Here is a 27,636-nt window from a genome sequence, read left to right on the forward strand (position 1 = left end):
AAGCTCCTCTCCTCTGGAACCAGCTCCCTCTTCAGGTTCGAGAAGCTGACACACTCTCCACCTTTAAGATTAGGCTTAAAACCTTCCTTTTTAATAAAGCTTATAGTTAGAGATGGTTCAGGTCACTGGCAATGATTGTTAGTCACAGAAACCATCTCTTAGTTAAGCTGCAATAGACATAGACTGCTGGGAGACTTAATTTATACACTGAGCTCCTCTGTTTCCTTCTACCTCTTCTGTCCAATAACCTCCCATCATTGTTCTATGTTCTAACTAACCTTGTCTCTTTCTCTCCAGTAGTTGTGCTTCTCTCCCACTCTCTCTCTCTCTCTCTCTCTCCTCCACTCTGTCCTCACCTACAGGTATCATTGGACTCAAAGTTTGGTGTCTGTGATGGGTAGCTGTGGATCAAACCATCCTGCCTGTATCCAGTCCCTGGTCCAATCGTGCCTGTGCTCTGTTGTTGCTTGTTGTTGCTTGTTTTTGTTGCTGTGCTTTTCTCTCTCTCTATCCTCTCACCCCAACCGGTCGAGGCAGATGGCCGCCCACATCCAGCCTGGTTCTGCTGGAGGTTTCTTCCTCGTTAGAGAGGGAGTTTTTCCTCTCCACTGTTGCTGTCAAATTAAATGCTTGCTGTATGTGGGATTTGTTGGATTTAGTTGTGTGAGGTCTTAAACTTTACTTTACTTTGTAAAGTAACTTGAGATAACTTTGTTGTGATTTGGCACTGTATATATAATATATATCTAAATTGAATTTAATTACTGTATGTACAGAGCAGATGAGTACCTGCAGAGGATCTTTTTATTTTCCACCACCTACCTTCGGTATTGGTTTAGTAGTCATCATACCTAGCATTGAACTTACGTGCAGATGACAGATGACGAGCTGACTGACCTGTCATTCCTTTAGCAAATGCCATGTGTCATAACGTAATCGACAGTTGTCAGCACAGAGACGGGCTAAATAAATAATTGTTACGTTGAATAATGTTAACAATGTGGGTCTCATTGTGTGTCAACACACGACCACAATCCTTCAAGAGTTACAAGTTGCGCCTCAAATGCTCTTGGGTGTTTTATTGTGAAAGTCCGGCGACTGGCCTCCGGTTTCTCTTTTACTTATTTCGTTTTGAAAGTGGAGAAAAGGAGAATGAGTAAATCAGTGTATCGCAAATATGTTTTACCGACTTACGGAAACGAAACACAGCATAAAAAGACATTATTTAATTCTCATTTTACACATGAATAATGAATTGCACTTCATGCACGGACCGTGTGTGTGTGAATATAACATTTATTGGTTCAAACAACGACTTGAGAGTTGCAACAGTCCCAAAACGGTAGACCTAAAGCAAATGAGAATATTTTAATACAATATCATGCATCAATCATTGCAGTTTAAATTTTAACATATTGTATTGGCTCACAGCAGTTAGTCCCAACTGTCAATCGTTCTTGTGTTTGTAGTGTTATAGTTTAAGTTAAGATTCAAAAAATGTTATAACTTTGGTGAAATTAATTTAGTATCTTGTTCATTTATGGTTGTAATGTGTTCTTTTTGTTTTTGTTCTTTTTTCTGTGGTACACTATAAGTAAGGGGATTGTGTGTGGGAGTGATCATCAGTGAACAGTGATTTGTTGGGTGTGTGTGAAAAATAAATGCTGCTTGCTTACTGCTAAGGGAGCACACCAAAAGGTGCTATTGTTTCAAATGTTTCAAATGTCTTTGTCTGCACAGACTAATCTGAGTTCTTGCAGCAATCATTTGACCTCATACATTGCAGCAATGAGTTGACCTCATACTCACTCCAACTGTTCTGTAGCTGTGTTCTCGCTTAGCTGTACTACTGTTTTGAGAAGTAATTTCCCCACTGCGGGACTATTAAAGGTTTTCTTATCTTATTCTTATCTTATCTTTCACCTACAGATAAGCACAGGAATTAACTGGGCAGTTAGTTAATTGAAGAAGAAGAAGCCGTGCTTCTTGTGTGAGAAGAAGGACTCTTACATTAATTTACTGAATGTTGCTGTAGTCTACAAACAATTTAATGAAAATTTTTATAATATTGACATGCCTAAAATATTGTAATTAAACATAAAGAATCGTCTCTCGTGTCAATGCAAAAGTCTAATGCAATAATTGTTTATTAATCATTGCAATGGCCACTCTTATTACCATCAATTCCTGTAATGGTGCATTACCCACAATGCATTGTGCTATAAATTTGCATATATTGTTAAATGCTGTAATGTTGAAATAATTCCTTAAAAACACCCCCTCAACTATATGAAAGACCAAGTAGTTTAAAAAAGCTTAATGCCTACAACTGCTCTTATGAGGAATCAACAGTGCAATGAACTCATCAGTTCACTGAGCATACTGTAGGGAGTTTGACTTGTAAGTCAAAGTGCTAATGAGCTCCTTGACTCTTTGAAGCTCTGCTGCATTTATCACAAAAGTAACTTCACTTTATGAATCCCAAGGCAATAATGAGCAACTGGTGTGCGTTTTATGCTTGAGGATTGAAGAAGTCAGAGAGCATTTTCCATTGGAGTGAATGGGAGGATTTCTGGAACTCTCTGTGCTTTGAGGCAGATACAGACTAAAGTATAGTTTTGATGGCCAGGCACATCATTGGTAAGAAGATAAGTATGACTACAAACGAGTGAAGAAAATATGTTGAAAGAGTGAAAACTGTGGCTGTAGTGACGAGTTAAAGAGAAAAGTTCTGGTCTAAGAAAGCTTCTCCTCACACTCTAACTGTGACATCACCCACTCAATCAGATTCCTCACACTCTAACTGTGACATCACCCACTCAATCAGATGCAACACACACTAATGGAAAAGCCGAGAATTCCTCAAAAACCATCCTATGCTTAAACTGGTATAACTCAGAATCTGTTAAAAATATCAAAAAGCTAAACAAGACATTAATAGTTGAATAGTTGAAGAGTGTTTTGTAGTTCAAATGGTGTCTGTAGCTTAACGTGTGTTGAAGTAGTTAAAGCTGAAAGTAGACAAAGCAGAAGAGAATTTGAAACCCTTCTTCCATTCATTTCAATGGGACAAAAAGTTGAAAAAAGCTTAATAACTTGAAAAATATGAAACATATGAATGAGAAAAGTAATAGCACACTTCTCCTTAAAAAGCTGAACATTTTGATATTGGAATGGTCTGAGTAGTTGGGTAGTAGTAGAATGGAGTAGTTAGGTGCGGAAAAACGTATGGAAGAACTAAAGAAAATAATAATAAAGATTACAACAACATAACAGTGAATGCTGGAAGCAAATAACTACAAATACTTCCTCAAATCCCTTTCAAATTAAAAAGCTAGTCAGCTTTTTCATGATTGTCAACAATGCACCTTGGTCAACTTTTTAATCGTCATCTTTTTAATCGCTGTCATCGTTTTAATCTTTGTCAATGTTTTGTCGTTTTCATCGTTTTGTCGTACTCAATACTCAATAAATTTACAGTTTAAAATCATTTACCACAAGGGCCCACAAACTTTGAGGTGCCCACAGAGACCAGGTTTATTAACAATAAAATTATCATCAGTAATATATGATATTTCAAGGATTTATCTATGAAAGAATTGCAAATAAGACTAAATGGCAGCTTATTTCTGGATCTTATATCTGGATCCTATAGATTTGCTACTGAGTGAGATGGTCAGATCGTGGTGAATGGGGCAGAACTGCACATATCTGTGCTTCCCTGAATTATTCTGCCTGCAGTAGCTGCTAATGTGCTGCTGATACTGTAAATGTTTTTAAAGTTAAATTAATTTGGTATTAGTGCACTGAATGTGTAAAAGTTTTAAGTAAAGTCTCTTACACAAGTTGATAATATTCAAGATTTTTGAGTAAATGACTATGGCATTTATTGTATTGAATTTAGTCTCCTAGTTTTTTAGGTTGAGTTTACTTATGTTTTAAGACAACCGGTTTACTCAGTTGTTTAAAGTAGCCTCAACTTATCCGGGCAGGAAAGGTTGAATGTCTGCCTTTAGTTGTGACGGTTAGGGTAAGCGGCTAGGCCAGGCATTATGTCAATAGAGGATCTATAATATTTTAATATCTACTGTTAATGCATCTTACTGATTTGTTGCGGCTGCTCTGTAAATTGCATTTCCCCACTGCAGGATGAATAAGGTTTTTCTTATCTTAACCCACTTTGCTTTTTGCAATGGAGGTCACATGTTCAGACAGGTCTTGGAAAATCCCTCCATACACAGTCCAGGCACTTTGGAGTCTCCGATCAAAGTGACTGCATCTCTGTACAGAAGGACAGAAGCCATGCAAACAGAGGGAGAACTTGGTAAATCCAGAGAAAGGCCCCTGTTTGACCCACATGCTCCTTGCTGAGGCCACCGTGCTAAACTACTCCAGCAGCTAATTATAACAATGATTACCTCTGCTTCTGTGCATATTTTTTAGCATTTCACCATTAAACACTTAGATATATATTTATATTTTTTATACACTGAACAAAAATGCAACACTTTTGTGTTTCTATTTGTTATGGGATGACCCCAAGATCTTAAACGTTTTCTACATACTGTACAAAAAATAACCATATCTCCTTTGTCGAGATAATCACTCCCACCTCACAGGTGTGTTATATCATGATGCTGATTAAATCGCATGATTATTGCACAGGTGTGCCTAGACTGGCCATAAACAAAGGCCACTCTGAAATGTGTTTATATTTTTCTTCAGTGTATTTTATAATGCATTCCTCTCTTTCTACAGAATTGGACCCCAAACTCAGAACCAGCAGTACATCATAAAGCCCAAATACTACCATACACACGCCACACACACACAGACGCATGTCCAGTCCCAGCCAGAGAAGCCAATCCCACTAGCAGGACACAGTCCTGTTCATGGTAAGTTGTCCTACAAATTGCATTATTACACTCATTTGTAGTCATACTTGTCTTATTTCTAATGATGTGCCTGGCTAAGCCATCAAAACTATACTTTAGCCTGTATCTGCCTGAAACACAGTTCCAGAAATCCTCCAATTCACTCCAATGAAAAATATTCTTTGACTTCTGGGTAAAATCACAGAGGGACAGGCATTTTTAAATCGCGACTGTTGCACAATTTTCTCTCCTTAAACATAAAACTCACATCAGTTGCTCATTGTAGCCTTGTGATTCATAAAGTGAAAGTATTTTTGTGAAAACCTTTATGGTTTTGGTGTAACAAGCCTGTTCAGCTAGAGTGGAAATCAGCCTTACTCCAGCTCTTTGTGCTGATCAGTGGAGGTTCCTGCCTGTTCCATGACAACGGCGCAGCTGCAGCAGAGATTGAGCTCAGTAGCACTTTGACTTACAAGTCAAACACCTAATGCTCAGTGTCCACAGTGGCTCTATGTATATTAGAGATATGTATATATATCTGGTCTTTCATATAGTTGAGGGGGTGTTTTTAAGGGATTAATTCAACATTACAGCATTCAACAACATATGTAAATTTATAGTACAATGCATTGTGGGTGATGCACAATAACAGGAACTGGTCTTAATAGGAGTTGCAATGATTAATAAACAATTATTGCATTAGACTCTTCATATTGACACAAGAGACGAATCTTTATGTTTAATTACAATATTTTAGGCATGTCAAAATTATCAAAATTTTCATTAAATTGTTTCTAAACTACAGCAACATTCAGTAAATTAATGTAAGAGTCCTTCTTAGACGCATGTTTGATGTTCATGATTCATGTTGACATAAGAGACTAATCTTTATGTTTAATTACAATATTTTGAAATTTTCATTCAATATTATCAAAATTTAATTTAAATTGTTTTTTAATCACAAAGTGCTCTTCAGCTTTGTCCTATTGTTTACACAATGCAAAATAATTGATGCATGATTTTGTGTTAAAACGTTCACAATAGGTTTGCATTTTCTACATTGTAGATACATTCAAGACAGAAACAGTCCTTCTGGAGAGTTGAGTTAGGTCAATTAACTGACTGTCCAGTTAATTCCTATGCTTAACTATAGGCTTTTGTCTCATTCAACTGCTGAATTTAGAGAGAAGATTAGTCTGTGCAGGTAAACAGACAAGACAGACAGCCTCTCTTGGGGTGCTTCCTTAGTAGAACGCAAACCCCATTTATTTTTCTCGTTGATGGTCACTCCCACACACACTCTCCTGACTCCCGGTGTGCCACACAAAAAAGAACAAAAACAAAAAGAACACATTACAACCATAAATGATGATAAATACATTTCACCAAAGTTATAACTTTTTTTGAATCCTAACTTTTTTTTACACATAAGCCTTAGCGGCTCAGGGTGGGGACTAACCGCTGTGGGCCACTACAATATGTTAAAATTGAAATTGCAATGATTGATGCATGATTTTGTAATATAATATTCTCATTTGCTTAAGTTTACACCTTTGAAACTGTTGCAACATTCAATTCTTTGTTGGTAAACATGGTAAAATGGCATTTCTTTCACATTGTATTGTATGTGATATTGTAAATATTTGTATTTTCCAGATAAATTGACTTATATGCTTAATGTATTAGTATATTAGTAATCTATATTATAGATGAAGAAATTTTAGAAACTTGTCATATTTTTAATCTTTTCATCTTTTTACCTTGGTCATCTTTTTAATTGCTGTCATTGTTTTAATTCTCGTCAACGTTTTGTCATTTTTATCATTTTCTCATACTCAACCTTCTGATGTCAGCAGCTTAATCAGCGTTTGGCATCTTTACCCAATTTGAGGAGGTACACAGACATAGGAATGTCTCTGAGGCTAAGGATTGGAATTGCTGCCAGATGTTTCTCTGTCCCGGGCCTTTTTCCTTTATCGCTGCTGCTGTTTCTGTTTCCTGTTTCTGGAGCAGTGAAAGAGGTGCTCCTGTACGTCCCAATGCTGTAGTCGAACATACAGGAGCAAATACACATGTGAAATTTGCAGTACATAGTACATTCTTTGTTGTACTGTCGAAGCTCACCAGATGGCCCTGACAAATGCAACCTTAAAAAGAATTGATCATACATTGATCATACATAACAAAGCATGTGCTTGTGTCTTCCTTTTGGCAGCTGTGGGCAACCACACAGGAAGGATCAAAGTGATCTTCACCCCCACCATCTGCAAATTCACCTGCATTGGAAGTAGATGTCACAACAACTGTGAGCTTGGAAACACGACCACCATCATAAGTGAGAATGGCCATGCAACAGACACCCTGACGGCACCTAACTTCAGAGTAGGTAAGAGGTCATGGCTCATGGGTTAGTACACATTTGTAGTGGTTGTATACAATATGTGGAACCTTGGTCTGTGATGGTGTCTGTCAGCTGGTGGACTTGACAGAAGACCACAGCACCCTACCTGAACAAGATCCAGTAACCAGAGTAAGAATCAGCCCTTCACGCTGCTAGAGGCGCTCTTGTTTTATTTTCTTCAGTATCCTCTCTGGTAATTGTTTTGATTTGTTTCGCCTGTTCTTTTGTGTTTAGCTCTGCTATGGAGTCAAATTAAGGTCAGATTAGATTTTTGTGTGCGTAACCAGATGCGTGCGTGCTTAGCCAGATCTGTGTGTGGTTAGCCAGATCTGTGTGTTATTTTACTTGTAAGTAAAGTAAAGTAAAAGTAATCATAAGAAGTAATGGGAGGAGTTTTTCTGAAGACATGGAGTTTGTGTTGTCGTTATTGTCCTGTCTCCCATCCTGTGCCAAGGTTTCGTGGTGTCTTTGTGTTTAGTTTGGTAGTTTAGCCTGTAGATCAGTGCTGTCTTTAGTTGTATTGATTTTTATGTTTAGAGCTGTAGTCCTGCCGAGCAGTGAGTTTACGTTTTTGTGTTATATGTTTAATAAACTATTTGTTAATTCCAGTTTTGGGTTGTGCATTTGGATACTACCCCTCTCCTGTCTCAACAAGACCCGCTTTTTAGGAACCGGTAAGGGGGGAGTTTGTTACAGTGTCAGCTTTAAGTACTACTTAAGGCTGTGTCTGTCAGTATTTTCTAGCAACAATGACTGTAATAGCAGCTGTATGTTAGGCATGAGCAGATGAAGTCTCGCCAAGCTTTAGATTTAGAAATAAAAGTTCCCAGAAGATTGTGGTCATTTGAACCTGCTGGTGTTTGCTCCAGCTTTTCAACTGTTGGCTGTTGGTGTCAGAACAACAAATGGTGTTAAACATAAAAATGTCTTTGCATTCTTCTTCACAGGCTTTTATTCTAAATTAAAATGTATCTCTAGTGTGACAGTCTTCAATCAGCTCACCACTTTTACATGGTGTTCTCAGTAGTGTGGCTTGTAAGGTTGTGTATTGCTGGCAGTTTTGAGGAGCAGTCTAGATACTAAATTCCAGTCAGGAGACTTCTGTCATCAGCAAAGTAAACGAGTACAGTATCTATTAATAGTGTAGCTTCATCGGCACACTACACGACTCAGCATTGTTTGTAGTGCTGAGTAGTGATGTTTGTGTCAGGTTTGCTGCTTTAACAAATAAGCTTGTGCTTGAGTAAAAGTTCCCGTGGAGCAAAGCATGTGCTTTAATTCATAAATGTTTAGCACAGACCTGAGCCATAACACTTTGTCTGAACCTGCCTCAAAGCAATTCCATACACAGAAATTCCTGCCAAAGCTAAACAAATTAGTATAACTGGACTAGTTTAAAGGGAAACACTCTAAAGGGGGCTTTATTATACTATGACATGTGAATGATTTGAGCTGATTACCAACTATGCACTCATTCACCTACAGTAAGAGCAGACCAACACACTGGTGTAGTGGTTAGCACGTTCTGTGGAGAGTTTGCATGTTCTCTCTGTCTGCAAAGCATTTCTCTCACAGTCCAAAGAAACTTTTAGGTTAACTGGCAACTAAATACCTATAAGTGTGACTGCCTGTGCAAAGCTACGTAAAATCCAAACACCAAAAACCAAATAGTTTATCCTAATGCACCTAATGACTCTCTCTCTGTCTAATCCAGTAATATTGGTTCGTGATTGCATTCAACCTTGTTTATAGCGCTCAAGTCTGGAGTTAAATCTGGTTTACAAACCTTAAAGTGCTTGGTTAAAACAGATTTTAGATTTACAGAACCATATTTCACATAGAATGGTGTGTTATAATGTGTAACCTACTTCCTCCTGACTTTAGGAGCTCAGGACTATTTGACAGTTGCCACCAGGCACTACAAGTTACTAAAATATGTCACTAGTAATGTTTTACTGCTCTACATTATACTTTTTTGTACAGTATTTATTAACAATAAGTGGTGCCACAGCCAGGACATGTGAAGGTCAAAGAGCGGATCTGCAGCCCTAACATTGAGCTACTGGCCGTGGGCCTCTGTCCATATTATTTACCTAGAGAATTTTTAAATCTTATGCTCATCGCTGTTTACTTCCCCCCCTCCGAACGCTGCCGTGGCGTGTAATGTCATACAGCCGGTCGTCTCCAACCTGCAGTCCAGACATCCTGACGCTTTCTTTATGACTTCCGGTGACTTTAATCACATCACCCTCGAGTCACTTCCTACATTCACCCAGTTTGTGAGCTGTCCCACCAGAGGTGAGAAAACACTGGATCTGATGTATTCTAATGTTAAGGTTGCCTACTCTTCCACTGCCCTCCCCCCTCTGGGAAAGTCGGATAACAATTTGATTCATCTGCTGCCACAATACACACCTCAGGTTCAAAGGCAGCCTGCCACCATTAAAACTGTTAAAAGGTGGACAGATGAGGACCGGGTTGCTCTGCAGAGTTACTTCAAAGACACTCTCTGTGAACCTCATGGTGAGGACATTGATGGACTGAAAGACTGCATTACAGATGTGTGGATACCTATGTACCTGATGAAACTTTTCGCTGCTTCCTAACAACAAGCCAAGTGTCAAACCCTGAATGAAAAGAAGAAATCATTCAGATCCACCATCAACCATGGATGCTGGAGAGTTGATATTGGTAATGTGATCAACAATCTGGCAACGGATGGGAGGTGAGTACTGGTCTATACACAGAGTAAAATGACAAATTGACAGCAGGTGGTGAATCACGTGACTGAGAAAATGAAGCAGGAACTAGTATAATAGAACAAAACCCAGGAAAAAAAACAGAAAATGAAAAAAAGCTATGTGGTGTCCTCCAACACATCTTCAACCTAAGTCTGCAGCTGGAGAGAGTTCCACTTGGGTGGAAAAGGTCATGCATTGTGCCAGACGCTACATCCCAGAGTTCTCAACGACTACAGACCCGTGACTCTGACCTGAACTCCCTGCGTTCCCCTCTCCAGTTTGCATATCAACCACAACTAGGAATGGATAACGCCATCATACATCTGCTCCATTGCACCTCCATTGCACCTACAGTACAACCACCTGGATAAGTCTAAGCCTTAGTGAGGATCATGTTCATTTCTCCAGTGCATTTAACACCTTCCAGCCTGCGCTGCTAGGAGAGAAATTGAAGGACAGGTTGAGCCCCCCCCTGATCTCATGGATCATAGACTACCTCACCAACCGCCCTCAGTACATCAGCCTGCAGAACTGTGTGTCTGACAGCACAGGTGCTCCATAGGGGACAGTCCTGTCTCCCTTCCTCTTCAGCCTGTACACCTCTGACTTCAGGTACAACTCAGAGTCCTGTCACCTCTAGATTTTCTCTGATGACTCTGCTAGCGCTGGTGGTAGACTTTAGGATATGCACGCTAACTTGACGACGACCCTGCCTCTGACGGAACGGTACTGTAATCTTGAGCTCTTTGTTAACGAACCTTCCTGTCCACGACACAGATTCTGCCTGATCCCTTGTATTGCTCATTACTGCCTACCTGTATATGACCCTGCCTGATCTGGACTCTGTTTATTGGAATAAACCCTCATTTATCATCTTCAAGCGTGTCTGTGCTGTGCATGTGGGTCCGCCATCTACAACGCCCTGACATTGAGGTTGTGACCGAGTACAAATATCTGGGAGTGTACAATAAATTGGACTGGAAAAAGAGCTCTTCAGCTGTGAACAAGAAGGCTCAGAGCAGGATGTACTTCCCGAGAAGGCTCAGGTCCTTTAACATCTTCTGAGGATGTTCTTTGAGTCTTTGGTGGTCAGGGTAGTGTTTTATGCTGTGGTCTGCTAGAGCAGCATCATGAATGTAGCAGACACTAACAGACTGGACAAACTGATCGGGAGGGCCGGCTCTGTTCTGAGGGTAGGGCTGGACCCCCTACATGCTGTAGCTGAGAGGAGGATGCTGGTCAAACTCCTCTCTATCCTAGACACCACCTCCCACCCCCTACACAGTGTGCTTGCTGGAGCGAGGAACACCTTCAGCCAGAGGCTGATCAGTATTAGGTGCTCCACCGAACACCCTTTCTACCAGTGGCAATCAGCCTGTACAATTCCTCCATCTGTAAGGGGATGTAATTAGACAATAGTAATTAGACTTGATGTGACTGTGTGTAGATGTGTTAGCATTCTTATTTTTATTCTTCCTACCTACTTGTGTGTAACTCCATCTGTGGCAGCGATCAAAGTGTGCGAAATAATTTCCCTCTGGGATTAATAAAGTTTTTTGAATATTGAATCTTGAATCTTTTCATTCTTCATTCAACATTAGTGTGATTATCTGAGTATTATTACTGTAGGTCAGGAGATGAAGCACTGATTATGTTTTAGTGGTTTTAGTGGCTTAGTAGGTGTTGTCAAGGTTTCTCAGATGGCGGACCCTAATGCACAGCACAGACACAATCCGGTAAGTTCAAGGGTTTTAATCAAAGTCTCCAGGTCTGAGTACAGGTGAGGTTTGGTACACCGGTGGTTGAAAGGCACTGGAAGTAAAAACAAAATAAAACAGGAAATGAAGACACAGAAGGACAAGATTTACAGTACCGTTAAGGAGCGGGCTATCTCGGCGTCAGGCGGTCAGGTCGGTATCACGAGAGCTTTCCAAGCGACAGTACAGTTCAGGAGCAGGCGAGAATCAGGAGTCATGAAACCAAAACAGGATCACGGAACATGCAGGCAGGATAACTAAGCGCTGGAAAGTGATGACTAGCATACAACGATCTGGCGGATAACAACGGTGACAGGTGGTGCTTAAATGTCCTGGTGAGTAATCATGAATAGGATACAGGTGCGTGAATGAAAACGGGAAGTAAAGCTGGAACCTTAAAATCGAAACCGGGAGACTACCAAAATAAAGACAGGAAGTGGAAACTGGAACCCAAAACGTGATGATATGGCTGAACAACAAAGTACCTTCAAAATAAAACTGAAAACCGAGCCAGAGCCTGACAACAGGCATGTACAGTACTGTAGTTCTTTGATAAGAGTTATCTGTAGTCACAAAATGAAAAATTATTATGAAACAAGTTAAATGCATTTGTGTTTATGTTCATCTCCAAAGCCTGATATTGTTTGTCCTTGTTTTAGGAATAGGGTAATGCAACTTGGTAATATTAGTACTGCTTAAGATGCAGTTTTGGTTTGGAGCTGGTTGAGATTAAGCTATTTTCAAATAGTTTGTACAAAGTTCAGGGTTTCCATCCCACTCATTTATCCAATTTTAAAGGACATTATTGAGACCCTAATTTTGGTACAGGTGTATCCATATTTGTTGAATGAGTCAGGTACACTATATGAATATGTATCTTCACCACTGTTGTGTTTTTTTATGAATTATGTTGAGTTATGCATCAGAACGAGTTATGATAGAGAAGGCAAAATCACAACTTACAATAAGGAAATCTAGTATTTATAGAACCATGTCCTTTTTTTACCATATTTTGTGGGTCTTCATTGAGCTAAACCAACAGTCACTTGAGAAAACACTCTTTCGCAAGATCAACATCATCCACCTAGTGACGAGGTAAACACAGCAAGTTAGAGTAGAAGAATTTTTCTTTTAATAAATGTAAAAACGAGTACTTTATTTCGAGGATGCATTCTTACTTCTGACATGGTGCCTATCATACTCCTCAGTTTTCTTCCAACCTAGCCTCCTCTCAAACAGGTTTCAGAGTTTGTCAGATAAGACCTCTAGTTGTGAAAGAAATCTGGATTGCAGAGGCATGATGGTAATGCACTTAAACTCGGCATTTACCTGAAAAATGCAAGGAAAATTGAGGAATAAAATTACAGTATGCAGTTTAAAAAGACAGTAGGGATAAAAATGCATTTTTTATTAACACAACTTGATAGACTACCCATTTAAAACGTTTTTTTGCACAAGAAAACATGATATATTCCCCGTTTTCAGCACTAGAGTGAAACAGTTTAGTTTCTGTCTGCAGCAGCTGTTGGCTGCCATCTTATCATTTGTGCAAAGACTTCAATATATTTTTTGTATTGTTTTGCATTAATAAAACTAATAGGCGTTCCTATAGTGCAGGAGTTCCCAACCAACAGGCTGCGAAAGTATACTTATCTTACGTTATTTCAATTTAATTTAATGTGTTTTATTTTAACTACCAGAATCTCTCCGCTAAATCCACCTGTGGCTCAGTCGACGCATGCCGCGGTCAAGTGTCTTACCTAGAACCGCTTCCTTGTCCTGCTCCGGCCGGTAACGCGTAAAACATTACCGCTAAATTTAAAACTCTCCAAGCTAACGTCTTTTATAAAGTGACTTTGCGCAGTGTAAAAGGGCCAGTAAGGAGACAAGTCAAGCCTGCGACTATAAAGAAAAACAAAGCGGGAGTCTTACTTGAAACACTGACTTATTGCGACAAGTTCTTCCCACGCGCCAAGCCCACTCTGCAGCTCTACGAGGCAAAGAAGCTGCGTCACTACCTGGAGACTAAGCATTCTACAGTACAGTACATGCTAGGCTAGGTTACAAGGACTCTGCTAATAAAGCTGCATACACAGTGGATTCACGTTTATTAAACTTACAAAATGCCAGTTTGGGGACCGCTACAATGGCGAACTCTTGAGTAATGTGTATAACACACGCTGAAATTAACTACTGTACTTGTAGTACTTTCGATATTGGTTAATATACAACGTGTGTGAAGGCATTAATACTAAAGTTCATGTAACAATACTTGCTGCGACCCACACATTCCGAACAAAAAACTTGCATGCTGTAGCAATTTAAGAACTAAGAAAAAACATTACAAAGATAAAGTAAGCTAACATCAGTGTTAGCTTAATGCCATTTGGTTTATATTCTCAAATTAATTGTTAATACTGAATAACGATTATTGCTTGGCCTTATGTATGCAGCGTACGACAAACTCAGTAAAAAAAGTATTTCAGAAATAATTTATTTACCTTAAAACCAACTTGAAGACAGCCTCAGACTTCCCGATGCGAGTGAAAAGATGGCGGACTGCAAATATCGACAGGTTTAATTTTCCGTCCAACAACCAGAAGAGGGGGCGGGGTTTCAATACAAAACACAAGTACCTTCAGTCTTGCTAACATGATTGATATTTTTTAGCTTTACATCCGCCTTGATTTAATACTGTTTTAAATATTGATACATGTTTAGAGGGAAAAATGAATATATTGTGTATCCTATATAAGAAGCATACTTAGCATGCTACTAAGTATACAACCCCCCTTAGCCCTTTTCAGTGTATGCATGTGCAAATGCAGGCTACGAGAAAAAGAGGGGAGTGGCGCACTAGATGTAGCGAGAGTTTGTTTTGACTGTGCGTGTGTTTGTAACTGAATGAATGGCTGAGAAGACTTCTTCGGCCCGTGTACAGTACGTTTCAACACTTTAATTTCCCATCCGCCTAACCAACCACCTTTCTCGTTTCTTTTGGTATTGGAGGCAAACAGATTTGATTTGAATCAAAGCACAGCTTTAAAAACCAATAAACCAAAATAAAATAATAAATAAATAAATAAATAAACCCAAAAATACTTTTTAACGAAAACACACACAAACATGGAATTTGATCTGTTTTTATGTTCAGAGAAAAACTGAAAACAAAAAAATTCATTCTCGCGATACCTCTGCTTTTAATTAATTAATTTTTTTTGCTTTTAATTTTTAATCAAAGCTTCGGGGATGGGCAGAGGTCTTAGCAGAAAGCTCCAGACTGCCTCTTAAATGAAACACGAGACCAAATGATATGTGACGTGTTTTGTGTGACTTGGATCTGAGTTCGACCAAGCTTTTGTTTGTCTCATGTTTGCTGGGTGTAAAGGGATGTAAAGTTTGCAAAAGCTTCCCCCTACTCCGTAGAAGCGACTAGACATGCTAATATGTTGCTACTACTCGATCAGCAGGTGAGAAATACTTCAGCTCCAGGACAAAGCTCCAAGGGAGATTGGGCAGCATCAGACGGCACGATCAGCTGCATGCCTGAGTCTCATTAATGCAGCAAGTAGTTTGTTCCATGTATGTTTTCTCTGCAAGAATAAATGTTTGCATTTATTGTAGCTTTCTGGTCTAATTTATTTGTAGCACTTCGACATTGTCACGGTCAGTGTGTGAACGAAGGCGACAGACCCACATGCATGAAATGGACTCACAGACTTAGATAGATGCAGTTTAATGTAATCGCAGGTCAGGTATAGGCAGAGGTCAGAACCAGAGAAGCAGATCAGCGAAGGTACATAGACGGCAGACAGGCGGCTGGTCAAACAAGTGAGAGGTCAAAACACATAACACAATCAGGCTACGATACCGACAGGAAGAATCCAAAAGACGACAAGGTTAACCAGGCAGAAACTGTGATCAGGCAGGCATGTCTACAGAGTGCTGGAACGAAACAAAGTCAACGATCTGGCAGGGAACTTAGGTAAGTGCAAGTGCTTAAATACTCAGTAATTACTGGATTGATCACAGCTGTCGGATCACGTGACGTAAAACCAGGAAAAGGCATGACTGAACATAACCCAGGAACCTACAAAAAAAAACAGGAAATACGGTCGGTTTCCTGTTTTATTTTGAAAGGACTTGTTGTTTCAGCCATACCAAAGCTGTCATCACGCAATCACCTTGTTTTTGACTACTGTTACCGACTCCTGCCTGATCCTTGCCTGCCTTGTCAACTGTGTCTGCCTGGTAAATACCCTGTTTGTTTTTTGACCTCGAGATCGTCTTGTCCTGTCTTGTCCTGTTAATGAATCTTGCCTGTCCTTGACCTGAGACTGCCTGACCCTCTGTGTATTAACTTCGCGCTTACCTGTGTATGACCTCGACTGAAACTTATCCTGCCTTTGTCTAATAAATCCCTTTTTTACCACAATCCACGTCTGTCTGAGCTGTGCACGTGGGTCCATCACAGTCAACAGTCTGGCCAGAATTGGACCCAGCTGGCTTATTAGGATTGCTTTTTTTTTGTGTGTTTGGAGGACGATTTCTCCCGTGATCCATGGAGTTTACGTGTGCGGACTTGCCCAGCGACCTCTGCAAGTATTTAGAGCTTCTTGCGGAGGATTACCGGAGGGCGCCCGACCCGGAAGCCCAGCGCAGCGCCGTGGAGGTGGTAGTGTGCAGCCTAGAGGACGAGAACAGCGTGCTAGAATGCCCCGGTGTGCGCCGCCTCTATGAGCGGACGTGCGCACGACTTGAGGAGTTAGAGCGCGTGCTCCGCGCCACACCTGCCCCCACACTGGCCTCTGAGAGAAGAGGATAGATAGAGGCACAGCTGGTGAGCTAGATTGGACCCGGGAAGGGAGGGGTGAGGGAGAAGGGACAGAGTAATACAAAGCCAATGTCCCCGGTTTCAGCCAGCCCATCTGCCCCTCCTTCCACACCAGACCAGCCCGCGGTCCCAGTTTTAGTTTCCATTTCCCAGCCACGTCTGACCGTTGCTGCTGCACCAGCCTGCCTAGCTGAAATTTTAATCCATTGGGAGGAATTCCTGCACCGGTGCAGTTTCACGTCTCGTGCCCCTGCTCCAGCCATGTCACGCTCAAGCTCCAGCCCAGCCCAGCCCTCGTTGGCCCCGAAGAAGCGTTTCTGCCCTTGTCGGCCCTGAATAGAATAGAATAGAATAGAATAGAATAGAATAGAATAGAATAGAATAGAATAGAATAGAATAGAATAGAATAGAATAGAATAGAATGCCTTTATTAGTCCCACAGCGGGGAAATTCCCATCAGCAGCCAGGTTACCCGACAGTGGAAGCAATTGCAGTACAAACAATAAAAAACACACGCACATACAGTGGCACACAGTACAAGTGGAAACCTTGCTGAAATTTTTTCTTGGGTTCATCAGGATAGATAGATAAGGTCGGTGAGCTAGATTGGACCCGGGAAGGGAGGGGTGAGGGAGAAGGGATAGAGTAATACAAAGCCAATTCTAATAAATTTAACAATCCATGACTAATTTGTCTAGGTCAATACTCCAGTCGGTCAGAACTCAGTGATCTCCAATCATGAGTAGCCCTGTTATCAAAGTCCAGAATATGAATAGATCCTCTGCATCCTCAATGGACAGAGGCTCCAGACACCAGGGCACCAGGAGTCCCACGCGTCCCGCACGTAGCCGGAGGCAAAAGTCCTCAAGGGGCAGAGTGGTTCTCCCGGAGATTCTTTTCTTTGTGAAAACATTTTGTCCAATGCGCTGAGTGACCAGTTGATTAGCTCCATGTTCAAAAATGTTATTCCAGAATAGCAGATCAGGGTGCTCAGAAAAAGACAAGACAAGGACACTGCAAGCAAAAGCAGAGTGGGAGCAGAGAGAAAACACGTCTGCACTCTTCGAGAGGCGGAAGTAGAAGTGAGGAGAGGCCGTTCCAGCCCTTGTCGGCCTCCAGCCTTAGTTCCTGTCTTCCAAGGGGGGGTCATTCCTGCCCAGCTTTGGGTCTATGGAGGTGGCCGTCCCCGCCCCTGTCGGCCCTGAAGAGGGGTCGTCCTGCTCTCAGACGATTCTGAAGGGGTCGCCCCTGCTCCGGTGCAAAGAAGTTGCTCCAGGCTTCTGTTGCACCAGCCAAGGGGCCGTGGTTCATGCCGGTCCGGAGCTTGGGGCCTTCTGTTTCTTTGTGCACAAGAGTCGTCCCTGAAGGTTCTTCCAGAGACACGTTTGCTTCCATCTCTGGGGGTCCAAGGGAGGCCCTGTCTCATCCCGTCTCCAGGGGTCCGGAGAAGACCGGTCCAACCACGGATCCAGGGCACTCTACCTTAATGTGTGCCGGTTGCAATTCCCGGGGGTCTGGCTCCGGCCGTATCTGCATCGGTTCCTGGTGGTCCGGCGCCGACCAAGTCGGCATCGTTTCCTGGTGGTCCGGCTCTGGCCACACCTGCATCGGTTTCTGGTGGTGCGGCACCGTCTCCACGTCCGGTATTGTCTCTGGTCCTGGCACCGGCTTCTTGTCTGTCTTCGTCTCGGGTCCCTGCCCCAGCGCCATGTCTGCCCTCGTCTCTGGTTTGGGTCCCATGTCGGTCATCGTCTCTGGTTCTGGCTCAGGCCCCACGTCTGTCCTCGTCTCTGGTTCCGGTTCATTGCCAGCCCTTGTCTTGTCCGCCTGACTGGTGGCCTCATCCTTGGCGCAGCCTGCCACAGGAGTGGCACTGCCTCCTGCGTCATCTGCCACCTTGGCGGCCCTGCCTCTGGGGCGGCTCCCCACCTGGAGATTGCTGTCGCCTGCCTTAGCGGTAGTACGGTTCCCACCGTCACCGGCCATCTCGACCCCTCAGCCTCATTCGGGTTGGGACATTGGAGGCGTCCTGTTTAGACGTCGGCCTCCTTGGATGCTGGCTCAGCCCTTGGGCCCTGGGTGTGCTGCTCTGCCCCCACTACTAAAATTGTCCGCCACAGGCACTTGGCAATCCATGTACTAAATAATACGACAATATTATCTCGTGGGTCAAATTATAATGATAAGGCGCTGTTTTTTCAATAATTAAAATTGAAAGACTGCTCCCACTCAGACTCGAACTCGGGACAAAAAGCTTTGCAGTTACACTGTCAGGCTTCGGCAGATGTCGGACCCACATGCACAGTGCAGTCAAGGTGTTCGGTAAATAAACAACGTTTATTTTACAGGCGTAGTCAGGCAATCCAGGTCATACACATTAGTCTCAAGTCTTCAGGCACAAAAAGAGCAGGCAAGATCGGATCCAGGAAGCATGCAGGGGTTCGGTACACAGGTGAGCTCGGCAGAGGCACAGACTAGGATAGGCAAATCTCAAGGTCAGACAGTCAGAATATTACCACTAGATCCAGGCGAAGGTACAGTCGAGGGACAGGCAGGAATCGGCGGTCAGTAACGGACGTGATCAAGAAATAAGGTAGCAATACTAGGAACGCTGGAATGTGGTACTGAGACTCGACAATCTGGCAGCTAGAGAGTGTGTGAGGTGGAGACTATATACTGGAGTAGATTACTGATTATGGACAGGTGCGTGTAATAACAACCGGAATGTGACGCGGGAAATACCCAGATGGAAACAGAAACCAAAAGTACTACAAAATAAAACAGGAAACCGAAACATGACAAGTGAAACCAGAGTCCTTCAGAATAAAACGGGAAATAAAACCAAAACCTGACATATACACATCTTAACCACTAGGCCACCCAAGACTTGATTAGTGGTTGTTCTACAAGAGGTTATGTGACACAGTCAACTACAATGTTTTAGGACCAAAAATCAGTCGCCATCTACAGGCCAAAAGGACGTAAGACACTCTCATGCAGGGCAAACGAAAGCAAACCACGGTGGAGGCCGACACTTTTAATTGCTGCCACTGTAAGCATATAGGCATTAGATAAGATACCTGTGTACTGTATGAAATGCTCGTTATATGTACCGTATAAGTGTGTGACAGCCATTTAGTAATTAGGTGTATGTAGCCAATTTGAACTGTGTAAAAAAAGTATGTTTACCTTTGGAATATTTCTGTCAAGATCCCTGATCTGGCACTCTCTCTCTTTGTTTATGTCTGTCTGTCTCTCTCCCACTATCTCTCTCTACCTTCCTCACTCTCAAGCCACGCCTCCTGTTTTCACTCACCTGTTCCTGCCACCAGAATAGCCACAATTGATAGTCTGACGACTTTCCCTGTGGAGAGTGCGATCTGGTTGACTTGCCTGCAAGTTACTGTTTTTGCCTGTTTGAATCGATTGACAGGATACTGCTGTTGCCCGATATGCTTCTTGAAAGAGAAGCCTATAATTCACCATGCCATGTGCTCATCTGTGTTTGGTTAGCACTGTAGGTAATGCCACAGTGTAATACATGTCAGATATGCAGTGCTTAAAGATCATCAAGAAGAATAAAGAAGATTAACAGATCTGGTTTTAATCCAAATCCTATTGTTTGTGTGCGTGTGTGTATAAAGCCAGGTGAATTTGTGAAGCCATGTTTTGTGATTAAGTCCCATTATGTTTGAGTTTTAGTCAGGTTTAACCGTGGCGCTTAGCCACTGGCATAGACAGTATTGTTCACAGCCCAAAAGTGTGTTTTGTCCTCATTTTTTCTTGTTTCCATCCATGGTTCTAAAAGAAGTGTCTTCTGTTATTTGACGTTTTTTTTTTTTTTGGATAAAAGATTCACACTCTGACTGTGTTTACTCTACTAAGATAATTCAACAGTACTCTGTGCCTCGCCGCAATGTTATGTGTAACAATTCTTTACATAAACATCAAGGGTTCTATTCTTTTCTCTTAGTGGTTTGCCATCTGCCATGCATGAATGGCGGCAAGTGCAGTGCCAGAGACAAGTGTCAGTGCCCCCCCAACTTCACGGGAAAGTTCTGCCAGATGCCCAGTCACAACAAAATACAGAAAGAGGCTGGAGGCTACAGCAAAACTCAGATCCACTCCACACAAACACTGCCTCTGACCTTCAGCAATGGCCACAGTGAAGGTGAGTAGAAGGCAGAAGGAACAATAGCATAGGACTGAGGCACTGAGGCAGTAGGCAGAGGCCTGCAGCGAGACAGAAAACCTGGGGGACTATTTGGTTGGAAGAAACTAGGGCTGCAACAATTAATTGATAATATTGATAATAATCAATGATGGAAATGATTGATAGCGATTTTATGTTATCAATTATTTTGCCTGCTCATTTTATGGTGCAGCATGAGGGCAAATTAATGCAGCCATGACATAGAAAAGCTTAATTAATTGCTACTGTGTAAAAAGTTAGTTTGTTACTTAATCTGTCACATGGTTGTGCAGTCATTGTCAGTAATGACTGACGCCACTATAGAACAGCTCAACTTAAAATGATGCACACCCTACATGTAAAAGCAACATACAGTATGATGACACATTTTAAGGGGTTGTCACTCTGTGAAGTTTACATGTTTTCTTGTGCTTACGTGGGTTTTCTACCACAATCAGGTACACTGGAGCTGCTGCAGATCTTCACAATGTAACAAAACTCTATGCTTGCTTTGTTTGTTTATATTTTGGATTTTAAGTTTTATTATTGAAGCACTAGATTTTGTGTTTTATTTGAGTTTTAAATGAAAAAAATTAAATATCGTTTAAAAAAAACTGATAAGGGATTCATATTAAGCAAAACATCAAATTATTTTTTTATTAAAATCATCGAAAAAATAATTGTCAGATTAATCGATTATCTAAATGATGTAAAAAGAACTACCTGGAGAGAAAATGAAACCTCTGTGCTGTATAGAACTGTGTAAGGCATAGGTTGTGGTTGTTTTAGCAGCACTACACCAACTTAAAATTACTTTTCTAAGACATTAGGGTAATTGTATATGTAAAGTTTAATATTTCTTTAGTTAAATCACATGTGATAAAAAGTATATATGGCATATATAACATTGTGCTCTGCCTTGAAGGCGTTGCAGCACTGTATAAAGCACTTAGTGATAGCTGTTGCTGTACTGGTCCTCTGTTGAAAGTTGCTGGTAAGAAGTGATAAAAGTATTATCCATGTTGTCATTTGTGTTTGTAGTTTTTAACCCCAGCATTGTCAACATCCACATCAAGCATCCTCCAGAGGCCTCTCTCCAGGTCCACCGCGTGTCTCAACTGGACAATTACTACAACAGTGGACACCAAGTCAGAGGTTCCCAGTCTGGCTCTTCTTCCTCTACCAGCTACACATACCACCACACAGAGAGCACCCAGAATATCCAGCACCATGGCTACAACATTGTCTACCCCAGCCAGCAAGACCATGTCCCTCAGTACCAGCCTGTCACCTCCAAGAACGCGCTGGGCCGCTGCTTCCAGGAGACTGCTGGTAGTCAGGTAAACTGTCCTCAGATATATGGGCTATGGTGAAGGTTAGTGCAACTAACGTAAAATAATCCACATGTTTGAGCTCCTGCTGCTCCACAATTAATGAACTGACACACAGTAACATATAACCAAACAGACACACTTAGTGAGTGCTGAGGCGTATACTACTCTACATGCATCGTAACCTAAGCCTTTTGGAACTCGTGCATACTGTCCACATGCTGGCATTATCTGAACAACCAGCATTCTGACATTGGCTTAATGTGAGGATAGAGTTTAATGTCGGGGGAATTTTAGAGCTCTTCTGTTGAACACCAGCTGATGAAGGCCTTTGAGTAACAAGCTAAACACTGCCTTTCCTCATGTTTATCCTCGTGCAGTGTGGGAAGGCTCTACCAGGGCTCATTAAGCAAGAGCAGTGCTGTGCCAAAACCGGTACATCCTGGGGTTTCCACAAATGCCTCAAGTGCCCGAAGAAACAAAGTGAGTACAAAAATAAACATTGTAGATGTGCCTTTACTACAACTACAGGTGGTTGAAGCACTACATGCTACGGATTAGGCGGTAATGTCAGCTTTCTTTTAACACCTGACCCAATGAGATTCCTAACTGCCCTGGCCCAGTACATTTTCTTCATCTGTTGCAAGCTACACATAAGCTGTGACTCTGCCACTTGGCCAATGGCAGCTGGGACTCCAGCAAAGGGTAAGTAGTGTAGATCAGCTTAATATCCAGGTGATACACAGCAACAACTGAGGTTCTAAATGTGACTGCTGCCAGATATTTTGTTAAGGTGTTTCTATGAAGCTGATCATCAATTCAAACACCATGTAGTGGAATCCTCTACTCGATAACTGAACAAACGTTGCAACACAGTTTTAAAAGTGTCTGGACTGCACAAACTCAGCCGCTTTCGAAGAGAGAGGGGGGGGGGGGCACAGAGCAAAAGGGGAAATGCAAAAGAGCCAGGGCAAAGCATAGCTTTAACACAAGCAAAAGCATCCTGGCACGCCGTTGACCACACAAAATTGGCTCTTGGACTAGGCAGACCTGTCAATGGCTGAACTATGGTCGAGAACTTCCTGCAAAAACACCAGCTATAGCCAGCCATCCCTAAGAACCTCCACGCCCAGCGGGAAAGAGGAACAGGGAACTCCACAATAGAAGTGACCTTTGCGTACACTGGCCTAACTTGACCCTGCCAAACCTCACTACCTTAGTATGTTACTGTGGCCTTAGCAATATCACACCTAAAATTAAATGTAAGTGATGCCTGGGAGAGTCGCTCAAACACAAAGCGAAACCACATGGTCCTCCCATGTCAAGTTATACACTATAACATCATCAAGGTACACATTACAGTTGCTGAGACCACCAAGGACTAAATTCATCAATCGCTGAAATGTAGCAGGGTCATTGCACATCCCAAAAGCCATTACTGTATACTGCAGAAGGCTAGGGTCACAAAAGCAGACATCTCTGAGGCACGTTCAGTCAAAGGTACTTGCCAATAGCCTTTGAGTAGGTCTAACTTGCCTGGCGTTACCCAGGTTATCCACGCAGTCCTCTATTCGAGCGATCGGGTAGGAATCAAGCACAGTAACTGCATTTACTTTTCTATGGTTTATAATTAATCTGTACGTCCCATCAGGCTTTTCCCCAAGGAGGCAGGGAGAGCTCCAGGCGTTGAAACTAGGTGTGGCGAGAACATTCTCCAGGAGATAGTCTGTCTCAGCCTTCATCAACACCCGCTTCTTAGTGTTCACCCTGTAAGCGTGTTGTTTTATCGGTTTTGCTCCCCTAACATTGATGTCATGCTGTAGAAATGTGGTCCAGGACGGGGTGTCCCTGAAGAGTGCAGGGAAGTCAGATACCAGCTCAACAAGGTCTTTTTGTTGCTCAAGTGTCAAATGAGCTATTCGATTTGGAAATATCTGCAGCTCTTCTGAATTAGTCAACCTTGCGACCTGACGCACGATTGGGAAATCTGACAGCTCATCATCTTCCTTACCTTTAGGGGGCTCACAGGGTTTTACCTGATTTGGCCTGGTCTACACTAGTGTCAGGTGTCTCTCTGGCATGGTATGGCTTGAACATATTAAGATGACACAACCTGATTTTCTGCTTGCTTTGATATAGGACTTTATATGGTCCAGCGAACTTCACTGACAAAGCCAGACCCTGTATTGGTAGCAACACTAGCACCTGGTCACCAACCTTAAACAACTAACTTTATCAGACTGTAACACCTCAAGGGCCTCTCACGCCCCCTGATTGGCTTTATATAACCAGGCGGGAAAATTACTTACATAACTGAGGATGTCTGCCTTTGGTGGGTTGGCACTTAGTAACTTGTCTTGGAGGGTTTCAGGGTCCCCTGAAAGACGAGTTCAGCTGGAGTGAACCCCAGAGATTTCTGAACCATGTCGCAGGCTGCAAACAGCACTAACGGTAGCCCTTCATCCCAGTTTCTTCCAGTTTCAAGGCAGTACTGCTTTTTTAATTTTTGGTGCCACCATTCAAGAGCACCTTGACTTTCAGGGTGATAAGGGCTGAAAGTCACATGATGAACATTAAGCAACCTCATCGCACTGATCCTGTATGTGGGCAGCACTAATGTTCTATTATGTCAGGGCAGTCATCTCCGCCACGACTGCCCTGGGCCAATGACAAGGAACCGTCTAAAAACAACGGCATGAGGAAGCTCTCATCCCTACACCTCTGTGCACTTGGGCCTCACTTACTGCACAAGAAGTATGAGTGTTCTCATTTACTGTACTACTCACCTCTGGGTCTGAGCACAAAGGCACCTCACAAACCTGTAACGCTCCAGCGATGTCATAGCATGCATACACCTTTGATGGGTAGGACATCACAGGTATAAGTGCCAACCGGATATAGACCCCATGCACAGGATTTACCCTTTATGATAACGCTGTAACCACAAGATGACTCTGGGGAAAACGGTAACACACTAGTAAGTATCACTGTCTGCGAACCACCAGTGTCCCTTAAGACAGTAATGGTCTTCTGGTTCTCTAGCCTGCTTATAAGAGACACCCAGGCCTCAAACACGAATGCCTGAAAACAAGAGTCCGGTGTAACCAACCTGTTTTGATTCTCCACCCCTGTACCAATGAGCCCATCCTATTAGGCAGTGACTTACTGGGCGGTCCTAGTTTTCCTTTTTAACACGAGACAGTTGGCGATGAAATGTCCAGGCTTTCTACAGTAGAAGCACTCCCTTACCTCCTGCTTACAGGTTTCTGCCTTCCAGCTTCCCCCCTTTACGGTTTTAGACTGGCTCTGTACACCTGCAGAGAGTGTAAACACAGTGTGTTAGCACATATTTATTTGCTAAAACTGCAGCAGCAGATAAGGTTTCTACCTTCTGTTTATTTAAATATACAACAATGTGGTCGGGAATACACATTTTAAAATCTTTAACTAAAATGAGTTCCCTTAAGGAATTCATTTCAGCGACTTCACTAGATTGACACCACTTTTCAAACAGAACCTCGAACAAACCTGGTAAACTCAACAAAGGTCTGCTGTGGGTTCCTGCGGGCATTTCTAAACCATTGGCGACATGCCTCCAGGAAAAAATCGTAGGCACGTAGGACAGCCTTCTTAAGTCTCTCATAGAGGTAGCGCTGTGATACAGTAGCCTCTTGTGCCTTTTCCATGCTTAACTGGCACAGGGCCAGTTGCTTGAGCTGCAAGCTCCAGCCCTCAGATGAGCATCTTTATGCACCACACTTCTACTGTAAAGCGCTCTACAAGCCTATATTCACTCAATAACATAGTACCGTTCAACCCATTTAAGGAGATTGTGGACGAGCGAGTTAGGTAGAGCCAGTGATGGCCCTACCTAACAAAAGCGGCTCCTGGCAGGGTGGCAGCTGAAGCGTGCCGGTAACCTGAACACCCTGCCGGGGTTGGTGGTAAATGTAAAGGTGTACGTCCTTTAGGTGTCCTTGTGTTAAAGCAAAGTAACCCGAAATCAGGGTGTCACATAAGGTGTTCATCAGAAGGTAAAAACATGATGTGCGCAGGTGCGAGCCTTGCTGCAGCACGCTCCGATTGCTCTGTCTTACCCTCTTGTCTTTTCTGTATTTTCCTTACTTTTAACCTACTGCGTGAGTTTCTTTAATTAGTCTTAGTATTTAAGGTGCATCCTCTCTGATCATGTTGTTCAAGAGTGTTTTTTAGTCCGTTTTCACTTGGATTTATACTTTCCCTCATCCATAAAGCTGGTGCGCAGGAGCCCCACGCGAACTTTGTTTACACCTGGGACCAGCAGATCTCACTAAGTTCAGCAGCATAATACTCGACTCTGCCAGGAACGTCAAGCTTCCCCAAAGAAATAAGGAGGAAAACGAAGGGATGCAGAGGAGGCAAAAATGTCAAGACCGAAGAAAGGTGCTGCGCAAAGAGAAGGTGAGAAGGAGCTGTGTCTCCCTTCGTGAGTTCATTGGACAATAAAATGGACGCCTCCAACCTGCAGTCCTGACATCCTGATGCTTTCTTTATGATCTCCGGTGACTTTAATCACACCAGCTTCGACAAGTCACTTTCTACCAGTGGCGTGTGGTGAGGGGTTCATGGCTGGTGAGGCACAAAGTCCTCTGGAGTCAGATTTTACAATAGGTGGAGGCGGGTCCAGCAAAGACGTGCCACAGCTATGGGGAAGAAGGCCCAGTTTCATTCTCCAATCCCAGACAAGACATTTGAGCATCTGCATAGCTTCACCAGAGAGAGAGAGAGAGAGAGAGAGAGAGAGAGAGAGAGAGAGAGAGAGAGAGAGACAGATAAGAAGAAAGGAAGTACACAGAGCAAAAGAGGAAATGCAAAAGAGCCAGGGCACGTCACAACAGTCGTTGTTGCACGTCATTGCAAGACGCACCAGGTTGAGCTGTAACAACGATAAAACCCTGCTTAACAGCAAGGCTCAGACAGCTGAGGTCAGAGAAAGAAGTTCAGAAGTGGCGACAGAGACAAATACAATGAGGCGAAGCACAGAGGTGAGAAAAGCTAAATCAGCCCATGGTGAGAGAATGGAACAGCAGTTCTCAGTCTACGACTCTGCCTCTGTCTGGAAAGGGCTCAAGACAAGTCATGACAAGCCTAGAGCTCTTCACTTGAATGATGGGTGTACTGTCGTCTTTTCTGTAATTTTTAGTGACGTTACAGTGCAAAGAATATGTAAACTTTATTGCGTTTTTTTTGTAAATAAACAAAGCTTCGCCACATTTGAGAAAGAGCTGAAACAGTCTTAGTACAGCCAACTTGCATCCAGCACCATGCTGACACGTCGCACTAGTAAAACCCTCAGTCACCCTTCACGCTTACCTGGCCGCAACCGGATGACCAAGCCAGGGAAACAAGAGGGAGACCCCAAGTGCATGACCCAAACACAGAATTAACAGTTTACATAAGTCAGTTTATTAAACACAAAACCACTGCAAAGCAGGACTCAGCTCCAACATAAAACGCAATAACTAAA

The 27,636-nt window shown here is 42.5% G+C and overlaps 1 protein-coding gene across 6 annotated transcripts in view; it reads left to right on the forward strand.

Annotated features, from left to right (window-relative positions):
* ltbp1 (latent transforming growth factor beta binding protein 1) overlaps positions 1 to 27,636 on the forward strand; it is a 151,449-nt gene that overhangs the window by 36,391 nt on the left and 87,422 nt on the right. For all 6 annotated transcript variants that reach the window (XM_029174971.3, XM_029174965.3, XM_029174966.3 and 3 more), the window contains exons 4-8: positions 4,759 to 4,895; positions 7,090 to 7,260; positions 20,581 to 20,778; positions 21,841 to 22,139; positions 22,511 to 22,613. In XM_029174971.3, coding sequence (XP_029030804.1) covers positions 4,759 to 4,895; positions 7,090 to 7,260; positions 20,581 to 20,778; positions 21,841 to 22,139; positions 22,511 to 22,613 — 908 coding nt within the window. The remainder of the gene's footprint in view (positions 1 to 4,758; positions 4,896 to 7,089; positions 7,261 to 20,580; positions 20,779 to 21,840; positions 22,140 to 22,510; positions 22,614 to 27,636) is intronic.

The sequence above is a fragment of the Betta splendens genome, chromosome 15 (assembly GCF_900634795.4).
Source record: "Betta splendens chromosome 15, fBetSpl5.4, whole genome shotgun sequence".
Taxonomy (NCBI): domain Eukaryota; kingdom Metazoa; phylum Chordata; class Actinopteri; order Anabantiformes; family Osphronemidae; genus Betta; species Betta splendens.